We start from the raw sequence: 15316 nt of genomic DNA, 5'->3' as shown, positions 1-15316 counted from the left end.
CCCTGTGTGTGTGTGTGTGTGTGTGTATATATATATATATATATATATATATATATATCTCAATAGGTTTTTTTATATATAATTTATTTATTTTCATAGTCTTCTAACGTGTGCCATTGTATGTTAGACACTGTTTTACCAACAGCTACTCTGTGATTGAGCCATTCCTAAGTGAATTCTCTAACCTGTGTGTGGGTTTCACTGGACTTGTGACATACCATCACGCTGTGGAGGCACGAGACGCCGTGAGGAAAATATCACTCGACAGAATCTTACTGGAGACAGATGCACCATATTTCGTACCCAGACAGGTATCAGTATCTTAGCGCACATTTTTTGATTCCGCTTGCATATATGTGCATGCCTTACTCAATTTGTCATTCTTTAATATACATATACACACACTGCTCTTCCTCTCTCTACAGGTGCCTAAGTCCACATGCAGGTTTGCTCACCCTGGCATGGGCATACACACACTGCATGAGATTAGTCTGCTGAAGGGAGAGAGCCTAACCACAGTACTGCAAACAGTCCGGCAGAACACTAGACATATATACGGTCTGTGATTAGAAACTCCATGTTACTATAGCCACTGAAGTCCTTGCAATCTTAGTCCAGCTGCTATCAGCTTAGTCTTGCATCTTTGGCATTTATTTCCAAACTAAATGGTCTTGAATGTGATTTCCTTTACCCTTTCCTTGTGTTTACATAACGATGTCTGCAAAAAAAGTTAAAATTTCAATGTACTGTAGTATGTGCTAATAAGTGTATGAGCATTGATACTTAAGTTTTGTAAGTGTTGTAGGTAATTTCACATCTGTTAAAAACATTAGTAATGATTAATTTTAATATCTCTTCAGTATTGTGTTTTAAAATGGTTATTTGTTCTCAGGATTCTTTTGTCATGTGTCTGCATACATTCTTACAAGTTATGTATGCTTGTGAGACATAAGTGACATAAGATGCCAGCTTGTGTCTTCCGTTATATTAGAATAAGTCATTTTTCCTTACACCATGACATGAAAGTTTATGCTAAAAGACAGTGTAAAACAGATTGTGGAAAAACCACAACAAATAGCTTTTACCAAGTTGTTGGTTTTATATAAATGTAACTTTTGTCTAAATAGGAAGATTTAATAAATTATCTTGTATATGCAACATGAGTGGATTTATGAAATACATTTTTTGAGAAAGACAAGGCTGCTTTTCCATTTGAGACCTCATTGAATGTGAAACGGATGTGATTGAGCAAGGAAAAGAGAAACCAGAGGCAGAAAATTATTTCTTTTGTCATCCTTTATTTTGTCAAATCATGGTGTTGGAAAATGATTACGTAATTTTTAATTTACAAACATTTTTATTGGTTTTTAAGGAGTTGAATCTTGTAGAACTGGTAGCTCTTGTCAGAATTCTGAAAAAAGAACACATTTACTATATTAGTAATTTTGTACAACACTAAAATTATTTGAAGACAACAGCAAACAGTATCTTGAGGAATTATCTGCCAGAAAGCACTTTTAGTTTTAAGGTTCTTTAAGAATTTGAGACACTTTCTGGGAAATGGAACCATTTTCCATAGTGAATTTTGTTTGTAATAAAATACATAGATGCTTTATTGCATTTGCCATTTGATTTTCATAGTACTGGTATGGATCTGTTCTTAAAATAAGAGTTTAACTCACCAAGTGGGAAATCGCTAAGAAGATTCACCAGAACCTTCTGCAGCACAGGACCGTATTTCTCATACTCTGCTTCACTCAGAGACATGGACGGTTCGAATGGAGTACTCCCCTAAATAAATAGTGAGAACAAAGTATGACTGAAGTAGTAACTCATTTAAATCCTATTTAAATGTGCACTTGCACTGAGTTATTACCATAGGCTGATCATCCTCTTTAATCACTGGGATCTCTGGCTCTGCAGCATCTCTTCTGCCCACCCATGGTGGCCTTCGACCCTTAAAATTGGACACATATTTGATGCCAAACTTCTAGCATTAATTTATGTAAAATTGACATGCTTTATTTTTTTTTATTTACACCTTAAAATACATTCATTTCCAAAACATCTCAAACACATCCACCAGACATACGCTCACCTGTGGTTTCTGAGCAGGACTGAGGAAGCTGGTGCCACCAATTACAGACTCGACACACAAGGAAAGAGCACATAAGAGCAGAAACATATGGATGGCACAACAACGCAGCGGCATCCTGGGAAGTCACCTGTTTTATGACAACACTCTTAATGGCTGCACTTTAAAAGTATTTAATCTGCTATACGCCGAGTGCACAGAAATAGTAAAAAAATAAAAGTCAACCCCACCTTCTGTAATGATCAAACTGCTTCTGTAGGTCTGCACATCTGCTTCTCACTTTTATAATAGCCTTTGGTTAACAATTAGCATTAAAGTCTACAACTGTAACTGTGAATACAAACAGAACTAAAACTCCCTTATTGTTACTGTAGGCCTATGTGAGTGACAAAGTGATTTTCCTTATGGTGATGTGAATATGATGATAACAAAGTCATATGGTGGTTCACTGTTGAGTCAATATCTAGTAGTGTTACTAGACCACTGAACTATTGCCATGGCAGGTTTATTTGACTGACCTGGTAATTCCTCTGTAACAGGAATGCATGGGGCCTATTTGGTGTGGACACACGCTTTTAAGTGGACTCACCTTTGTACGTGGTTGGCAGCATGTTCAACATTATCCTATCCATGTGCAAAACTTATTTGACACTTACTTTTATGGTTCTGGTTTGCATTTGATTCATTTTCAATAATAATAATGTAACATAAAGTACCATTTTATAGAGAATATTGTAGTTACATGTTAAGAGCTTGTTAGTTTGAAGCATAAACTTTTGGTTTTCATATTTTTCACTAACAAAAAATGTACCACAGTATTACCATGGTTTTCAAGACATGATACCAGCGTAATGTCATATTTTTGGACATTAGTAACATGTTTTGGAGTCAGTTTGAAGCAACCTGACGTTAAAATTGCAGTTTTCATATGTTTCACTAGCAAAAAAAGTACCACAGTATTTCAAAATACTATTGTAGTGTGACCTCCGACTCCGAGTCAGTAGATGGCAGACTACATTTCTCCCTTTCAGGGATACACTGTTTCGCTCTCGGAATGCCAGCGTTAGTCTGGATTACCTAAACAGCTAGAGTTAATATGGATAAAAAGAAGAAACCATACAATGTTACAGCGTCATCGGTGAGTATATTAGAGTGTTTAAAGTGCTCTTTTAAACAAGAGGCTTAGAAGGAGCATTTTAGTTTTGTTTGTGTGTTATAGTTAGTTTAGCATGACAGCTGACAGCAAACTTGCATTGTGTGCCTGTTTTGAAACTGGGAATGATGGCCCGGTCTTTTTAAATCTCTTGACTAACATCTACTTCATTTACATTGCAGCTGGTTGATTTGAAAGCGGAATTATATAGGAAACAGGAACAGTTTAACCACGACCGACTTGGCCACGATGCAGGAGCCGCACAGAAGCCTAAGATAAAAATAAAAGTAAGACACGGAGAGTTGATGACAGCTAGATATGATCATTGAATTATTATATAAATACGCCTGTTGTGTGTTGATTGTGTGTGTATGTGCTCACAGAAGCCCAATATCTGGAGCAAACAGAATGAAGGAGTCAATGTACGAGCACAGAGGGACGTTCAGCAAACTGCAGAGGAAGAAAACACACTAGATAAATCCAGGTGAATGAACTTTCATCGGGTACTACATTATCCCGATTCGTTATATCCTCTTCGTCAATTCGTTTTCTTTTGTATTGTTCACTGGACATGTATTGGACCAAAAAGTAAAATGTATGAATGTTGGTATATAATCCAAGATAACTTAAATATAAATCTACAGCAGTGATCCCAAAAATGTATATTCTGTGAAAAGTTCTAGCATGTTTGACACTTTGTCAGTTTTGATAATCTAATACAACAAATTTCATATATAAACATGGCTTAAGTGTCCACATACTTTTTGAGGATTGTATATGATGCATGTTTTTTGTTTTTTATAACAAACTGTTGTCTTTAGTAATATTTCATGAGTTGTTTTATTTGCTGTAGACTGACATTCACTTATTAGAAAAATAACTCATATTAATGAGGATATATTATTTAAAAAATAAAGAAATAAATTTCACTTTTTATGTGCATCTAAATACTTTTTGGCCACTTTGTTTTTTATTAATATATGATATAATAATGAGAGACTATACACCCTACTGTTTCAAGTGCTGATATATTGTATTGACTCTATAATATAATATAATAATATAGTGATACATTGACAAATATGTAATATTTTTAGTAAAACATTATTTGGAATATATTTAATATACACCGAACAATATAATAATGATAAAAAAGAAGACATGATTCAGATACATCTAAGCATACTATAAAGCACCTTCAATCTGTGAAATATAATCATAATAATATTTTCCTGATGCATTTTTTCTTATGCAGGCAAAAACTGGAGGAAAAGGCACGTCTTTATGAACAGATGACAAAAGGAGATTTCCCAGGTATATGCTTGCTGACATTGCCAGATTAAAATATTTCACTTCTTGGATACATTTTTATTCTGCTTTGGGTGTTTATAGTGTAACAAAAAATGAACAGATATTGAAGTATACTACATTTATTTTTATCTTTAGATGAAGAGACTGAAAGTCTTTTTCTGGTGGACTTCACTCAGAAGATCATCAATCAGAGAAATGAACCACAGACACGCACTGCAAATGTAGCACGGGACCGAGATGGAGAGGACTCTGATGTGAACATCCCTGTTCCACCCCCACAGAATGCAAATGAAGAATGGTACCATGTGTTTATAAATGTGTTTTAAACCTGGTGAAGAGGCAGTATGATTTGAACTCAGCTGTGGGTTTCTTGCTCTCTGTTTTGCAGGGTGGACTATGTTGATGCATTAGGACGCTCTAGAAGATGTCTGAGGAAAGACCTACCAGATTTTCAGAAAATGGACCAAGAACTCCAGAACAATAGGTACATTTATTGTTCTTACCTTTGTTTTTATTTTATGTAACTAATTGGTATTGTTCCTGCTCAATCTATGTATATTTTATTGTGTGCAGGGTGACTGGTGTTGACAGGACACTGTTATCTGAGGACACGAGGAGAGAAATGCAGAGAGAGCAGTGGGAGAGAGAGGAAGAGGAGCAGATGAAGAAACCTGCTGGACCCATTCACTATGAAAATATCAGAGAGCAAGGTGATTGAGAGAATTGATCTATAAACACACTGAAACCTGTCTTTTGTGTAGAAAATGTCTCTAATTAGTACTTCTATGAGAGTGTTGAATTACATCTTCATAGTGTCTCTCATGCATTTTTTTGTGTCTATTTCAGAGGCCAGAGAGCTGGGTGTTGGATATTTTACTTTTGCCCAGGATGAGGACCAACGAAGAAAACAGAGAGAAACTCTAGACATGCTGAGAGACCAGGTCAGAACAACTGAATTAAATGAAGAGTCACAAACTCTTTTCCAAAGCAGCATGATAGACAGCATTTTAAGGCATTGTAAGTGTGCTTAAAAAGCAAAGACTTTTCCAAAAGCTTATCCAGTATCCAATAAATGTCCATATCAACTGATATACATCTAATCTGACCAGTAAATTAAATTTAAAAAAAAAAGCAATATTGACCAGTAACCAACAATTTACCAATATTTTGTGTATCCCAGATTCTGAAAAGCTCTGTGAACAAATTCAGAGAGTGACCCCCCCAATTATAAATTGTTAATTTCATTAACAAAATATTTATTTTTTTACTTCATTTTTAATTAGTTATTTAAATTATTTGATAAATTTTTTTATTTTTGGTACATTTTAAAACAATATTTGTTTGTTCATTTTGTATACACAATTAGTGAGATCACTAGAGTTTGTCTGCTACTGGCTAAGTGTAAATTACCGTTTTTGCAATTCTCTTTTTCTATCTGCAGACCACAGAGCAGCGCCACAAACGTGAGCAACTGAATGGGAAGCGGAAAGCTCTGCTTGAAGCTCGACTTGCTAAAGTGAGAATGAGGAAGATGAAGAAAAGCAAGCTGGAGCCAGGGGATGAAGAAGAGGGTGTGTTTCTGAACATTAGTTATTTAGTTAATAGGTCTTATATGTATCGGTGAGGAATTCTAAGGCATATGTGGTTGTTTTTGGATCATGTCTAATGTTCTGCTGTAGCTGCTGCTGATGATGCTGAGAACGATGAAGATGATGACAAAGATTTGGTTGGACCTCCAGCCCCTGCAACAGTGCAGAAAGTGGAAGTGGAGATTCAAGAGAGAAAAGACACCAAACCTGGCGTTCCCCACGTAAGAGAGTGGGACAGAGGCAAAGGTACATGACTGTACACATAAATGGACGTCATTTATTTTATTTTTTTTTTATTTTTATTTTTTTTCTCATTTGCTCTAGTGTTTACATTTGCTTTTTTGAAGATGCACAATTTAAGCATTTATTTCCTTTTCCAGAGTTCTCCTGGGGTCAGTGGACCAGTCGTCGTAGAGAGGAGCGAGACTCAGAGTTTGCTCCTCCTCCTACTTATTACACAGATGACAGAAAGACCAATCACAACAGAGCCATAGACAAAGGGCAGAGCAAAGGAAACCTTGCCTTCAAGTGGTCTGAATCCCAAAAATCCACAGATGGAGACGCCGAGTACATATCTACCACTAGACAACCTTCTGACATACCCACATATGCACAACCTGCTCAAACACAGAGTCTGGACGACCTGTTATCGTACTACAAACACTCCACGTGAAAGTTCAAGTCTGAAAATCATTTGGGGAAACTAAGGGATGTGGCAAGCTGCATCAGTTAGTCTGGATGCATGTCAGTCTTTAGCAGCAGGAACAGTAAAATTTTGTACCAAAATGTAACTGAATTGCAAAGTTAGAATAAAGAATGACCAGATTTTTGTTTGATTTTTGTGCATCTTTTATTCCATCACTATCTATTGTTTCAACAGCTTTCTTAACCATAATTAATTAATTTAATTTGCTATCAGTTTTTTTAAATAGGTTGTAAACAACAGAAGTCACCGTTGTACATAAAATTGTCAGTCGAACATGATAGATGATTTAACCAAAGCTGACACTTGAAATGTTCTCTTCATCAGTTTTCCTGTTCTAATGAAGTATTTCGTGGTTTTTGTTAAATTATTTGAAATGCAGGCAACTTAAATGTGTTTATGCATGTTATGAACACTGGGCAAAGTTTAGGAGTAGCACCTGACTGCAATGTAACTGCTTAGTTACTCAGTAGCCTGTAATGAGTTGCTTTACAAGTTACTTAGTTCACATGCAATGTGTGCATGTGTATTCCATATGTCATTTGAAAGAAGACATTAAATAACGGATACAATTTTGCGAACATCCAAATCACAGGACCAGAGTGACCCTTGATCTGAAGGATATCCTGTCTCCGCAGGAATGTATGTGTGAGCACTTTGTATCAACCAGAGAGAGAGCAAGGAAGGAAGGGAAATAGAGAATAAAATTGTGGTAAAGAAGAGAGAGAACAGAAAAGTAGGTTTCATATGGAAGATTGAGAGACAGTTCTACTTTTAGTTTTCTCATATTTCTCTCTCTCTTTTTTCCTTTTGAAGATTAAACCAAAGTAGGAAACCAGTTGAATGCGAGGAAGATGGTAGGTAACTATTTCTGGTTGTGATTATCACATGATCATGTAGTAACATGCTGTTCAAATATCTGCTGTTTGCAGTCAATGTTAAATTTGTTAATATTAATTTATGCTTTAAATATCATGAAATGTAGTTTTACAGCATTTATTCATGTTTAATTATATATAATTATGTATTACATATATACATATTTTATAAAATATGATCATTTGTAAATATACTGTTCATTGTTAATTAATGTTCGTTCATAATGCCTTACTGTAAGTAAATAACTAATACTGTAAAAAAATAAATATACTGGAATATTATTATTACCTCAACAGATTTAAGCTTTTTCAAGTTTCACAAAGATATTTGCTAATAAAAACCCCTTGAGTGATTATAAATAAATGCAAGAATTTTTGACAATTCTTTCATAGTGGGTAAATGAATGTGTCTGTGTGAGTGTTTTAGGAAGGTTCAAGTGCAGAAGCAGAACTAAGTGTAAGCGTGAGCAGCATCAGAATCACTGACGTGACTCAGGATGGAGACGTTCTGACATTTGCCATCGCATCCCAGAAAGTAAGACGCCTAATAAATGCATGTTTTAGATTTGTGGAATTTGTGGAATGTTAAAATATCGTTCAGTTTTTTTTTCTCTCTCAGTTGAACAGCAGTGCTGGGGTTTGTGTTTTTCGAACATATGAGGACTTTGACTGGCTTCAGCAGAGTCTTTTCTCACAAGAAAATCTTCCTGGACTTCATGGAATTATAGTGAGTGAATTCTCTAAAACTCACAATTAAACATCATTGCTTATTAATTTTCAAAAGTATCAGATCTATGAATGAGGAAGACATTTAAATGAGAAGATTATTCCCACAGTTTCCGCCTTTGCCCTCTAAAGCACTTCCATCACAGCCAAACACGCAGACCAAAGCACTCAAACAACTTGGTATGTATTATTTGTATATGCACAATTTAGACAAGATATATCTGCATAATTTTAGTATGGTAGTGTTTTTTTGTTTGTTTTTTTTTTGGTAGATTCCACTTGGTTTGATATTTTGTTTCTTATGCATTATACATTTTCTGTATATGTGTTCAGGATTCCTGGCTCTAGGACAGGCTTGGAAGAGTTATTGTAAAGCTTTGGAGTTTTATCTCCAGCAGGTGGCAGCACACCCAACTCTCTGCAAGTGCAAAGCACTGGACAGCTTTTTTATTAACTCTGAGGTTTACTATGAAAACACACACACACACACACAAACACACACACACACACACACACACACATGCATTCATTAATTTAAATTCTGCATCACAGCCTGTTGTATGATTGCTCTAAAGAAAAAACAAGAGAAAAATTCAGCTAAAACCAACTGAAGGTAGCAGATGGTAGCTGGTTTCTAGCTGGTCATTACCTGAGCCAAGGTCGTTTAGGTGATTGACCAACTGGATTATAAAATGGCAAATGGAGACCTGGCTAACATGGTTGCCAATCTTGGACCAGCAACAAATTAGCTACTATATTCCAAAAAGAAGTTTGACCACCTTAAACTGGTATGAGCTGATTTGTATTTCAGCAGTGTTTGTGACCAATATGTTTTCTACGGTATATGTTCACCATACACTCTCAGGAAAAAAAGCTGTCACTGGGATGAAACTATTTCAAAAGGTACTAATATGCAGGAATATTAGGGGTAAATAAAGTATGGAAGTGTGACAGGTTTTGTGTTTTGTGAGAGTGTATGAGGATTTTAACTGGATTCTCCAGCATGGAGAAAAACTTGGCTAGAAAAGCCTTCTCTTTATATTGTTTGTTCATTTTAATGTCAATTTTGGGGGAAATGTGATGAAATCATTGTTGACAATCTTATTTTTGTCATTGTGTGTATTTTTTTTTTTTTTTCGAGTAGTCTCCTGGAAGACAGCGAGGCAGGAAAGGAATCTTTAATCGCCTCAGTCAGGTTGTGGAGGAGATGAGGAAGGAAAGTCATAAGGTGTGTGTGAGTGTGGGTTTATGAGTACATTTGTTGTTCATGTGAGTGGTTTATGCACCTCTGGGAAAGTTTTTTGTACCAAACACAGCAATGTGTAGTGACATATGATATATGACTATACAAACATCATAGATCTATTAATGCAATTTATATCACATATGTAAATATATAATTTAATACCCCAGGATGTGGACAACTTCTTTCAGAACGAGAGAAACAAAAACACTAACCTTGCTGCTTTGTCAAAGGTTGCCACTGAGGTACACTATTTAAGCTGTTTTTTTTCAGTTTCTATTTGGCCAGTGGACTGTCATAATACATTGTGCAATTTTGTGTTCTTCTCGCAATAGAAATTACTTGATGTTGTGATGACAGAGCAAAGTAAGTCATTTCAAGAAGTTTATATGCATGCTCAGTACACTTTATTTAGGAATACAGTAGGCCTATATATGACTGTGTGTGTATGTTTTACAGAGCTTGCTTTGGCCTGTGGACATTTCTCCACATCTCTTCATCTTTGTGTGAATCAGGACGATGCAGCTGCTGTAGCTTTCTCCAAGTTAGAATTTACTAAATAAAATGACCATTTCTGTCTGCATTAATGTGCACACATTGAATAAAGAGAGAATGTGTGAGGGAAATGCATGTTTATGTGAATGTTGGTTATGTGAGGATAATCAGATTTTGTGTTTCTTTAGGGTTTGTTTGAAGCTGTCAGATATTATTGAGGCAGTAAAGGTAAGGCCACTTTACATGCAAAAGCTTTAAGCACAGTTGAAGGGCTCTTGGCCATTCCTGTATTTATACAATTATTTCATACTAACATTTTTTATTTTATTTTTTTATTTATTTTTTTGTATCTTTAGCGAAACTTTGAGAAAGCTGGCAGTAGCAACCTGTCCACTCTTGGTTTGGGTCTGGACCTGGAGTCTCGCTACCAAGAGGCAGAGAAAGTATGTTTTACTCAATGTGTCAGCACAGCTGTGATTGTGTACTATTGCTTCTATACAACATTTAATACAGAGTATAACTTACCTTTTAGATACAGTCTAACCAGTTACTTTGTCTATTTAATTTTTTTACTTTATATATTTTTTTTCCACCAGCAAAATACTTTTGTTCTGGTAACGAAAAAGAATTAATTTGAATGAATCAATTTTGAATGATTCAATATGACACTTCAAAACAGTCACTTGTCACCACCTTTTGTGACAGAAAAAGTTCTTAAAAATGCAGTCACAGACCAGTGTTATTTTAGTATCATTGAAATAGTTTTTATTGAAATATTTTACATTTGTTTCTATTTTTCTATTTTCCATTTTCATTTTCATTATAGTTAAAGATTTAATAATTGTATTGTTTTCCTCATTTTATAACATTTTTTAATTGTTTAAATATTTTTTATTTTAGTTTTAGTACACGAGGTTAATCTAATGATGTGATATATATTATTTTATTTCAGTTGACATTAATTTTATTTCAAGTAATGAAAATGTTTTTTTTATGGTTTAAGTTTTAGTTAACTATAATAACCTGGTCACAGAGTGATACTTTGTCCGAAACTCGCAAACACAGACAAGCAGAGTGCTACAATGAAAATCTCAGTGCTGCTGTATATCAGCACTCCGCGCAATTAAATCCAAGAAGTGGAACTAAACAAAATTCATACTCTTTGTCTACAAAATTAATTTTAAACATTTAAACATAAGCCTTGAAACAAATTCAGTCAAATGGGTCTAAACCGCTCGTACGTAGCCTATATGTAATAAATTATATTGAATGCAGATTTGTATAAAAATGAATGAAAATTGACTCAAGACTGCTTTGAAAGTAATTGTCCATTCCTACTTGTGTTGTTAAAGGAAATGCTCTTCAGAAGAACCTGTAAACTGATAGAGCTGGAAACAGTTAAAAAGAGTACTGAAAAAGCCAAGGCCAATAAGAGAGAAGTGGTATGTATTCATCTGGTTATCTACCATTCATTATGGCTACACGCATGTTTATCTGGTAAATTCAGATGAAGTCTTTCTGTGTCTGATACTGTAGATGGAAGCGTTTCAAAAAGCGGTTGAGAAAGAGTTCAGCCTGATCTCATCTGTGGCTAAACAAGAGGTAAAAACTGTGACTGAAGTTAAACCCAAAGAAGGTTGTTTACTAAATGTGTTACCAGAGTTGTTACATTGGAAATTTGAACAACCTTATAACATGACCTCTTGATCTGAACATCAGATTCACATTGTACATTTATAGAGGATGTAGTATAATTATTGGACTAATGTCTGGCAGATTGAGCGTTTCCATAGCTCCCGAGTGAATGTGCTGAAGAACTGCCTGATTGGCTGGTGTGAACAACAGCTGAACACAGCGAAGGAGTTTGCTGAACTCTACTCTCAGCATCTGGAAGCTTGCAGAAACATGTACACAGAATGAATGAAACATAAGCAGGCAGTAGATCATAACAATATAGCTGGTAATGTAATCCAACTTTGAACCTTATTGTGAAATGATAAAAGTGCTCTGTAAATTCTGGTTATTCTCAAATCTTTTAAATTACTAGTCCCCTTTAATTTGTGTGTACTTAATCTTCTCCAGCCTAATTTGAACGCCAAATGTAAGTTCTAGGCTAGGCTACAGATTCAGATGTGAACTTTGTCCTATGTAAGCTTGCAATAAAGCTATTAAACCCATGACTGTTTCTAATGTACACACTGCAAACTGCTGAAGTGATGGCTGCACAGAAAGAAACATAGTTAGTTAGTGTTTGTGGAAGTAACAGTCATCAACATGAGCGTATTATTTGGGTAGACCAGTCTTTTTTTAATAACTTTTAAAAGTCAGTTATGCAAAAATGTATGTTTATCTAATTTGAATTTGAAAAGTATAATTTAATTACACATCCCTTGTCTGACTGCTAGTTGGCCAGCCTTTACATAGTGGCTGTGTTTATGCAACTGGTCCCAGTGTGAATAAAAACAACCAGGAGTCAGAATTGCAGTTAAATGCGACAGAGTCTAATGATGACGAGTTTAATGAAGTCAGAAAAGTGTAAAATACAAAGTCACTGCAAATTATAGTCTTTGCAAAATCAATTATGTCATCTCTATAGATTTGCTGATAGCTTGTCTATTGAAAGGTTCAAGAAAACTTTACAAATATGAAAATTACGTCAAGGTAATAATACAATTATATAATAATAAAGATTATGCAATATTACATGCAAGATTAAGGTAATCATATATAAATATAGGCATAACTATAGGTAAAAGTAAAATACAGCCACACAGCATATCTTAAACTGCTTATACAAGTAGAAAAATAAAATGGAAAGCCAAATAAAATAATAATTTTCAATTATTCTTGATTAAAAATTAAATTATTTAAAAACGATTAAGATTACAAAACACTAAAAATGTCAAAACAGAGAAACCAGCAAAATATTAAGCTATAATTTGCATTTAAAAGTTATTTAATTGGACTTGTCCTCGTCTTTGCTTCCACTGTCCTTTTATGACTACACTGTAAATAAATGTTTTTTTATTTAAATATAACAGATTATTGGAGTATGTTTACAAATACTATTTCAGTTTTTCTACTTCAGAATTGAATGTTTAATTCAATGTGTTTCTTGCTGTATCTTTCTAATTGATTGTGAAATTTACTTGCAATTTCTGAGTGCTGAGTGTTTTTACACCAAATATTTAGAAAGTGTTTTTTTCTGCTTCTTCAAGGGAGGAGCAGGTTTTTCCTTTTGCAAGATTTATTTCAGCCAGTTCACAGCAGGTGATGTTCTTTTGAAGGATTTCTTTAGGGAACTGTAAGACATCATCGAAATGAAATGCTAGGCTAATACGATCCCATACATAACAACGGACAAGCACAGGTTCAGCCTTTGCTGTTCTGTCTTCTGCATTCAATATCTTTAGTCTTTCCAGACGATTTGATTTTCCTCATAATCTTCAAATGAGCTTTTTTCCATCTTTGGGAATTTTTCAAACCTCTCATTGTCCTTTGGGCTGTGAACGATAACAACATACATTATCTCCTGCTTGTAAAACACTGTCTTATATTCCCTGAGAACTGGGTCATGCCCTCCACACATCTGCTACTTGTATGTTTCCATAAGTTCTTTCAGAGGAAACGTGAACCGAAAGTTGCCATAGTGTGATTTGTCAATGTGACATGCAGGTGATGTGGTGAATTTGCTGAGGCATGGCTCCTGTCTTTCTGTTTGTTCTTGGGATCTGTTTGGGAACAATTTCTCCATATGATGCTTCTCAGCTGCTCGTATACTCCCTTCATCAATCTTCAGACTCCACCACGAGAACTTCTCATGATGAGCCTTGAATCCCCTTGACTCCATGATTTTCAGAAGATCATCACTGTTAGTGACATGAGTCACCTCTGAAATGTGAAATTCAGTGGGGGTTGAGTAGTTTGGGATGTTTTTAGTCAAATGATCAAGTAATTTTAGTTCATAGTGTCTTCCCAGTCTTTCGAAGTCACGCTGTATTTGTATCACATTAGTATTGAAGGAAAAAAGAGGAAGAGGTAAATGGTTTTAATCATAATATTACAAAATATTGCATCATCTTTTCTGGAAGGTTTAGTTGTGAACAATATAGTGTTTTGCTTTACATTTAACATCACACATGCAGTTCAAATTGTACCAGAGACTAAACGGTTTCATGACTGGGACAGAAAGAATGATTTGGAACAGTACAAATTTTTTGATACAATTCATAACATTACAATCAGCAAAAGAAAAAGGGGGGAGGTCCCTACCTTGCTTGCAAGACTCAGTTGAGAAATGTAATTTGTAGGTGTGATTCTAGCTATATTTCAAAATGTAAATAACTAGAAATCTTGTGAACACCAATCCCTATTCATTCACATCTAGGTGATAATATAAAATTCAAAGAGACAAGTGAAAACATAAGTCAGTGGACAAAACGTGAACTAGAAGAAGGAAATTTCAACTTGAACACCAGATGAAGATATTAAGTTGGATTGGTTATGACTTAAGTCCTCCCTGCCCTGCTCTTTATTACTCCAAAACTGAAAGGGAGTAACAAGTCAAGGATCTTGCTGGAGGCAATGTGGGACAATATCAGCTGATCATGTACATATTGTTTTGGTCTTGCCAAGTTTTAAAAGTGTTTTTGGAAAGAAACAAAATTTTAGAGATTGAGATAGAGGATACAAGTTTCTATTCCTTGGATGTATATAGGATTTAGTGATTAACAGTATTAAATATTTACTGAGGATTCTACTAATAGCAGTGAAAAAAGCCATCACCCACCTTGTTTATACTGTGATGGTCACATATCTTTTCAAGCAGTTCTCACCTGTCACTGTCACATCTTGATTTTTATCAGTACAGTTGCAAGAACTCTTGCACAATTAATCAGTTAGCCAACATAGAGTCAATGAAACATACAGACACAATATAAAATGAATATTTTAAAAGCTGTATATTGTAATAATTATAGGCTTACCACCATAAGTGTTTGTCTTGTTGCTAGGCTGTTTTGTACATTGCACAATTTTGTCTTAACAGAAAATAAGATAATATACAGGGGAAAAAAATAAAAATAAATGTAAATGATTATAATACTTTCAACTCAAAATTTTAT

At 34.8% G+C, this 15316-nt stretch overlaps 4 protein-coding genes across 6 annotated transcripts in view; 3 read left to right on the top strand and 1 right to left on the bottom strand.

The window, feature by feature from the left end:
- tatdn2 (TatD DNase domain containing 2) overlaps positions 1-1153 on the top strand; it is a 5993-nt gene extending 4840 nt beyond the window's left edge. For all 3 annotated transcript variants that reach the window (XM_016459045.1, XM_016459043.1, XM_016459044.1), the window contains 2 exons: positions 128-311; positions 426-1153. In XM_016459045.1, coding sequence (XP_016314531.1) covers positions 128-311; positions 426-566 — 325 coding nt within the window. In that variant the 3' untranslated portion in view covers positions 567-1153. The remainder of the gene's footprint in view (positions 1-127; positions 312-425) is intronic.
- A 138-nt stretch (positions 1154-1291) lies between these two features.
- LOC107667334 (ghrelin-like) lies at positions 1292-2368 on the bottom strand. The gene is made up of 5 exons (XM_016458964.1): positions 2326-2368; positions 2099-2225; positions 1877-1957; positions 1683-1791; positions 1292-1411 (listed from the first exon to the last, which is right to left on the bottom strand). The coding sequence occupies exons 2-5, from the start codon at positions 2210-2212 to the stop codon at positions 1404-1406; spliced, it is 312 nt and encodes a 103-aa protein (XP_016314450.1). The 5' UTR covers positions 2213-2225; positions 2326-2368; the 3' UTR covers positions 1292-1403.
- Positions 2369-3093: 725 nt separating this feature from the next.
- On the top strand, positions 3094-7000 carry LOC107667317 (coiled-coil domain-containing protein 174-like). Its single transcript, XM_016458951.1, has 11 exons — positions 3094-3233; positions 3431-3535; positions 3632-3732; positions 4504-4562; positions 4695-4857; positions 4948-5043; positions 5133-5269; positions 5406-5500; positions 6001-6130; positions 6239-6394; positions 6529-7000. Exons 1-11 carry the CDS (start codon positions 3192-3194, stop codon positions 6819-6821), a joined length of 1377 nt encoding a protein of 458 aa, XP_016314437.1. The 5' UTR covers positions 3094-3191; the 3' UTR covers positions 6822-7000.
- Positions 7001-7545: 545 nt separating this feature from the next.
- Positions 7546-12285, top strand: LOC107667326 (sorting nexin-5-like). Its single transcript, XM_016458955.1, has 15 exons — positions 7546-7587; positions 7668-7708; positions 8157-8264; positions 8349-8456; positions 8566-8635; positions 8789-8916; positions 9600-9683; positions 9869-9943; positions 10034-10064; positions 10158-10242; positions 10382-10421; positions 10550-10636; positions 11546-11635; positions 11730-11795; positions 11970-12285. Exons 2-15 carry the CDS (start codon positions 7706-7708, stop codon positions 12111-12113), a joined length of 1119 nt encoding a protein of 372 aa, XP_016314441.1. The 5' UTR covers positions 7546-7587; positions 7668-7705; the 3' UTR covers positions 12114-12285.
- The last annotated feature ends 3031 nt before the right edge of the window (positions 12286-15316 follow it).

The sequence above is a fragment of the Sinocyclocheilus anshuiensis genome, unplaced genomic scaffold (genome assembly GCF_001515605.1).
Source record: "Sinocyclocheilus anshuiensis isolate Anshui unplaced genomic scaffold, SAMN03320099.WGS_v1.1 scaffold964, whole genome shotgun sequence".
In the NCBI taxonomy this organism is placed as follows: Eukaryota; Metazoa; Chordata; class Actinopteri; order Cypriniformes; family Cyprinidae; genus Sinocyclocheilus; species Sinocyclocheilus anshuiensis.
The sequence above is the reverse complement of the archived record's forward strand: the minus strand, read 5'-3'. Positions and strand labels throughout refer to the sequence as shown.

What these genes read in the sequence shown, in the direction of transcription:
- LOC107667334 (XM_016458964.1), bottom strand. Translation starts at nt 2,212, where the DNA reads ATGCCGCTGCGTTGTTGTGCCATCCATATGTTTCTGCTCTTATGTGCT. An exon ending in GTCCTGCTCAGAAACCACAG is followed by an intron (nt 1,958 to 2,098) that starts GTGAGCGTATGT and finishes TCCAATTTTAAG; the next exon opens with GGTCGAAGGCCACCATGGGT. An exon ending in AAGAGGATGATCAGCCTATG is followed by an intron (nt 1,792 to 1,876) that starts GTAATAACTCAG and finishes CTATTTATTTAG; the next exon opens with GGGAGTACTCCATTCGAACC.
- LOC107667317 (XM_016458951.1), top strand. Translation starts at nt 3,192, where the DNA reads ATGGATAAAAAGAAGAAACCATACAATGTTACAGCGTCATCG. An exon ending in GACAAAAGGAGATTTCCCAG is followed by an intron (nt 4,563 to 4,694) that starts GTATATGCTTGC and finishes TTTTATCTTTAG; the next exon opens with ATGAAGAGACTGAAAGTCTT. An exon ending in TAGACATGCTGAGAGACCAG is followed by an intron (nt 5,501 to 6,000) that starts GTCAGAACAACT and finishes TTCTATCTGCAG; the next exon opens with ACCACAGAGCAGCGCCACAA.
- LOC107667326 (XM_016458955.1), top strand. An exon ending in TGTTGTGATGACAGAGCAAA is followed by an intron (nt 10,065 to 10,157) that starts GTAAGTCATTTC and finishes TATGTTTTACAG; the next exon opens with AGCTTGCTTTGGCCTGTGGA. An exon ending in ATATTATTGAGGCAGTAAAG is followed by an intron (nt 10,422 to 10,549) that starts GTAAGGCCACTT and finishes TTGTATCTTTAG; the next exon opens with CGAAACTTTGAGAAAGCTGG.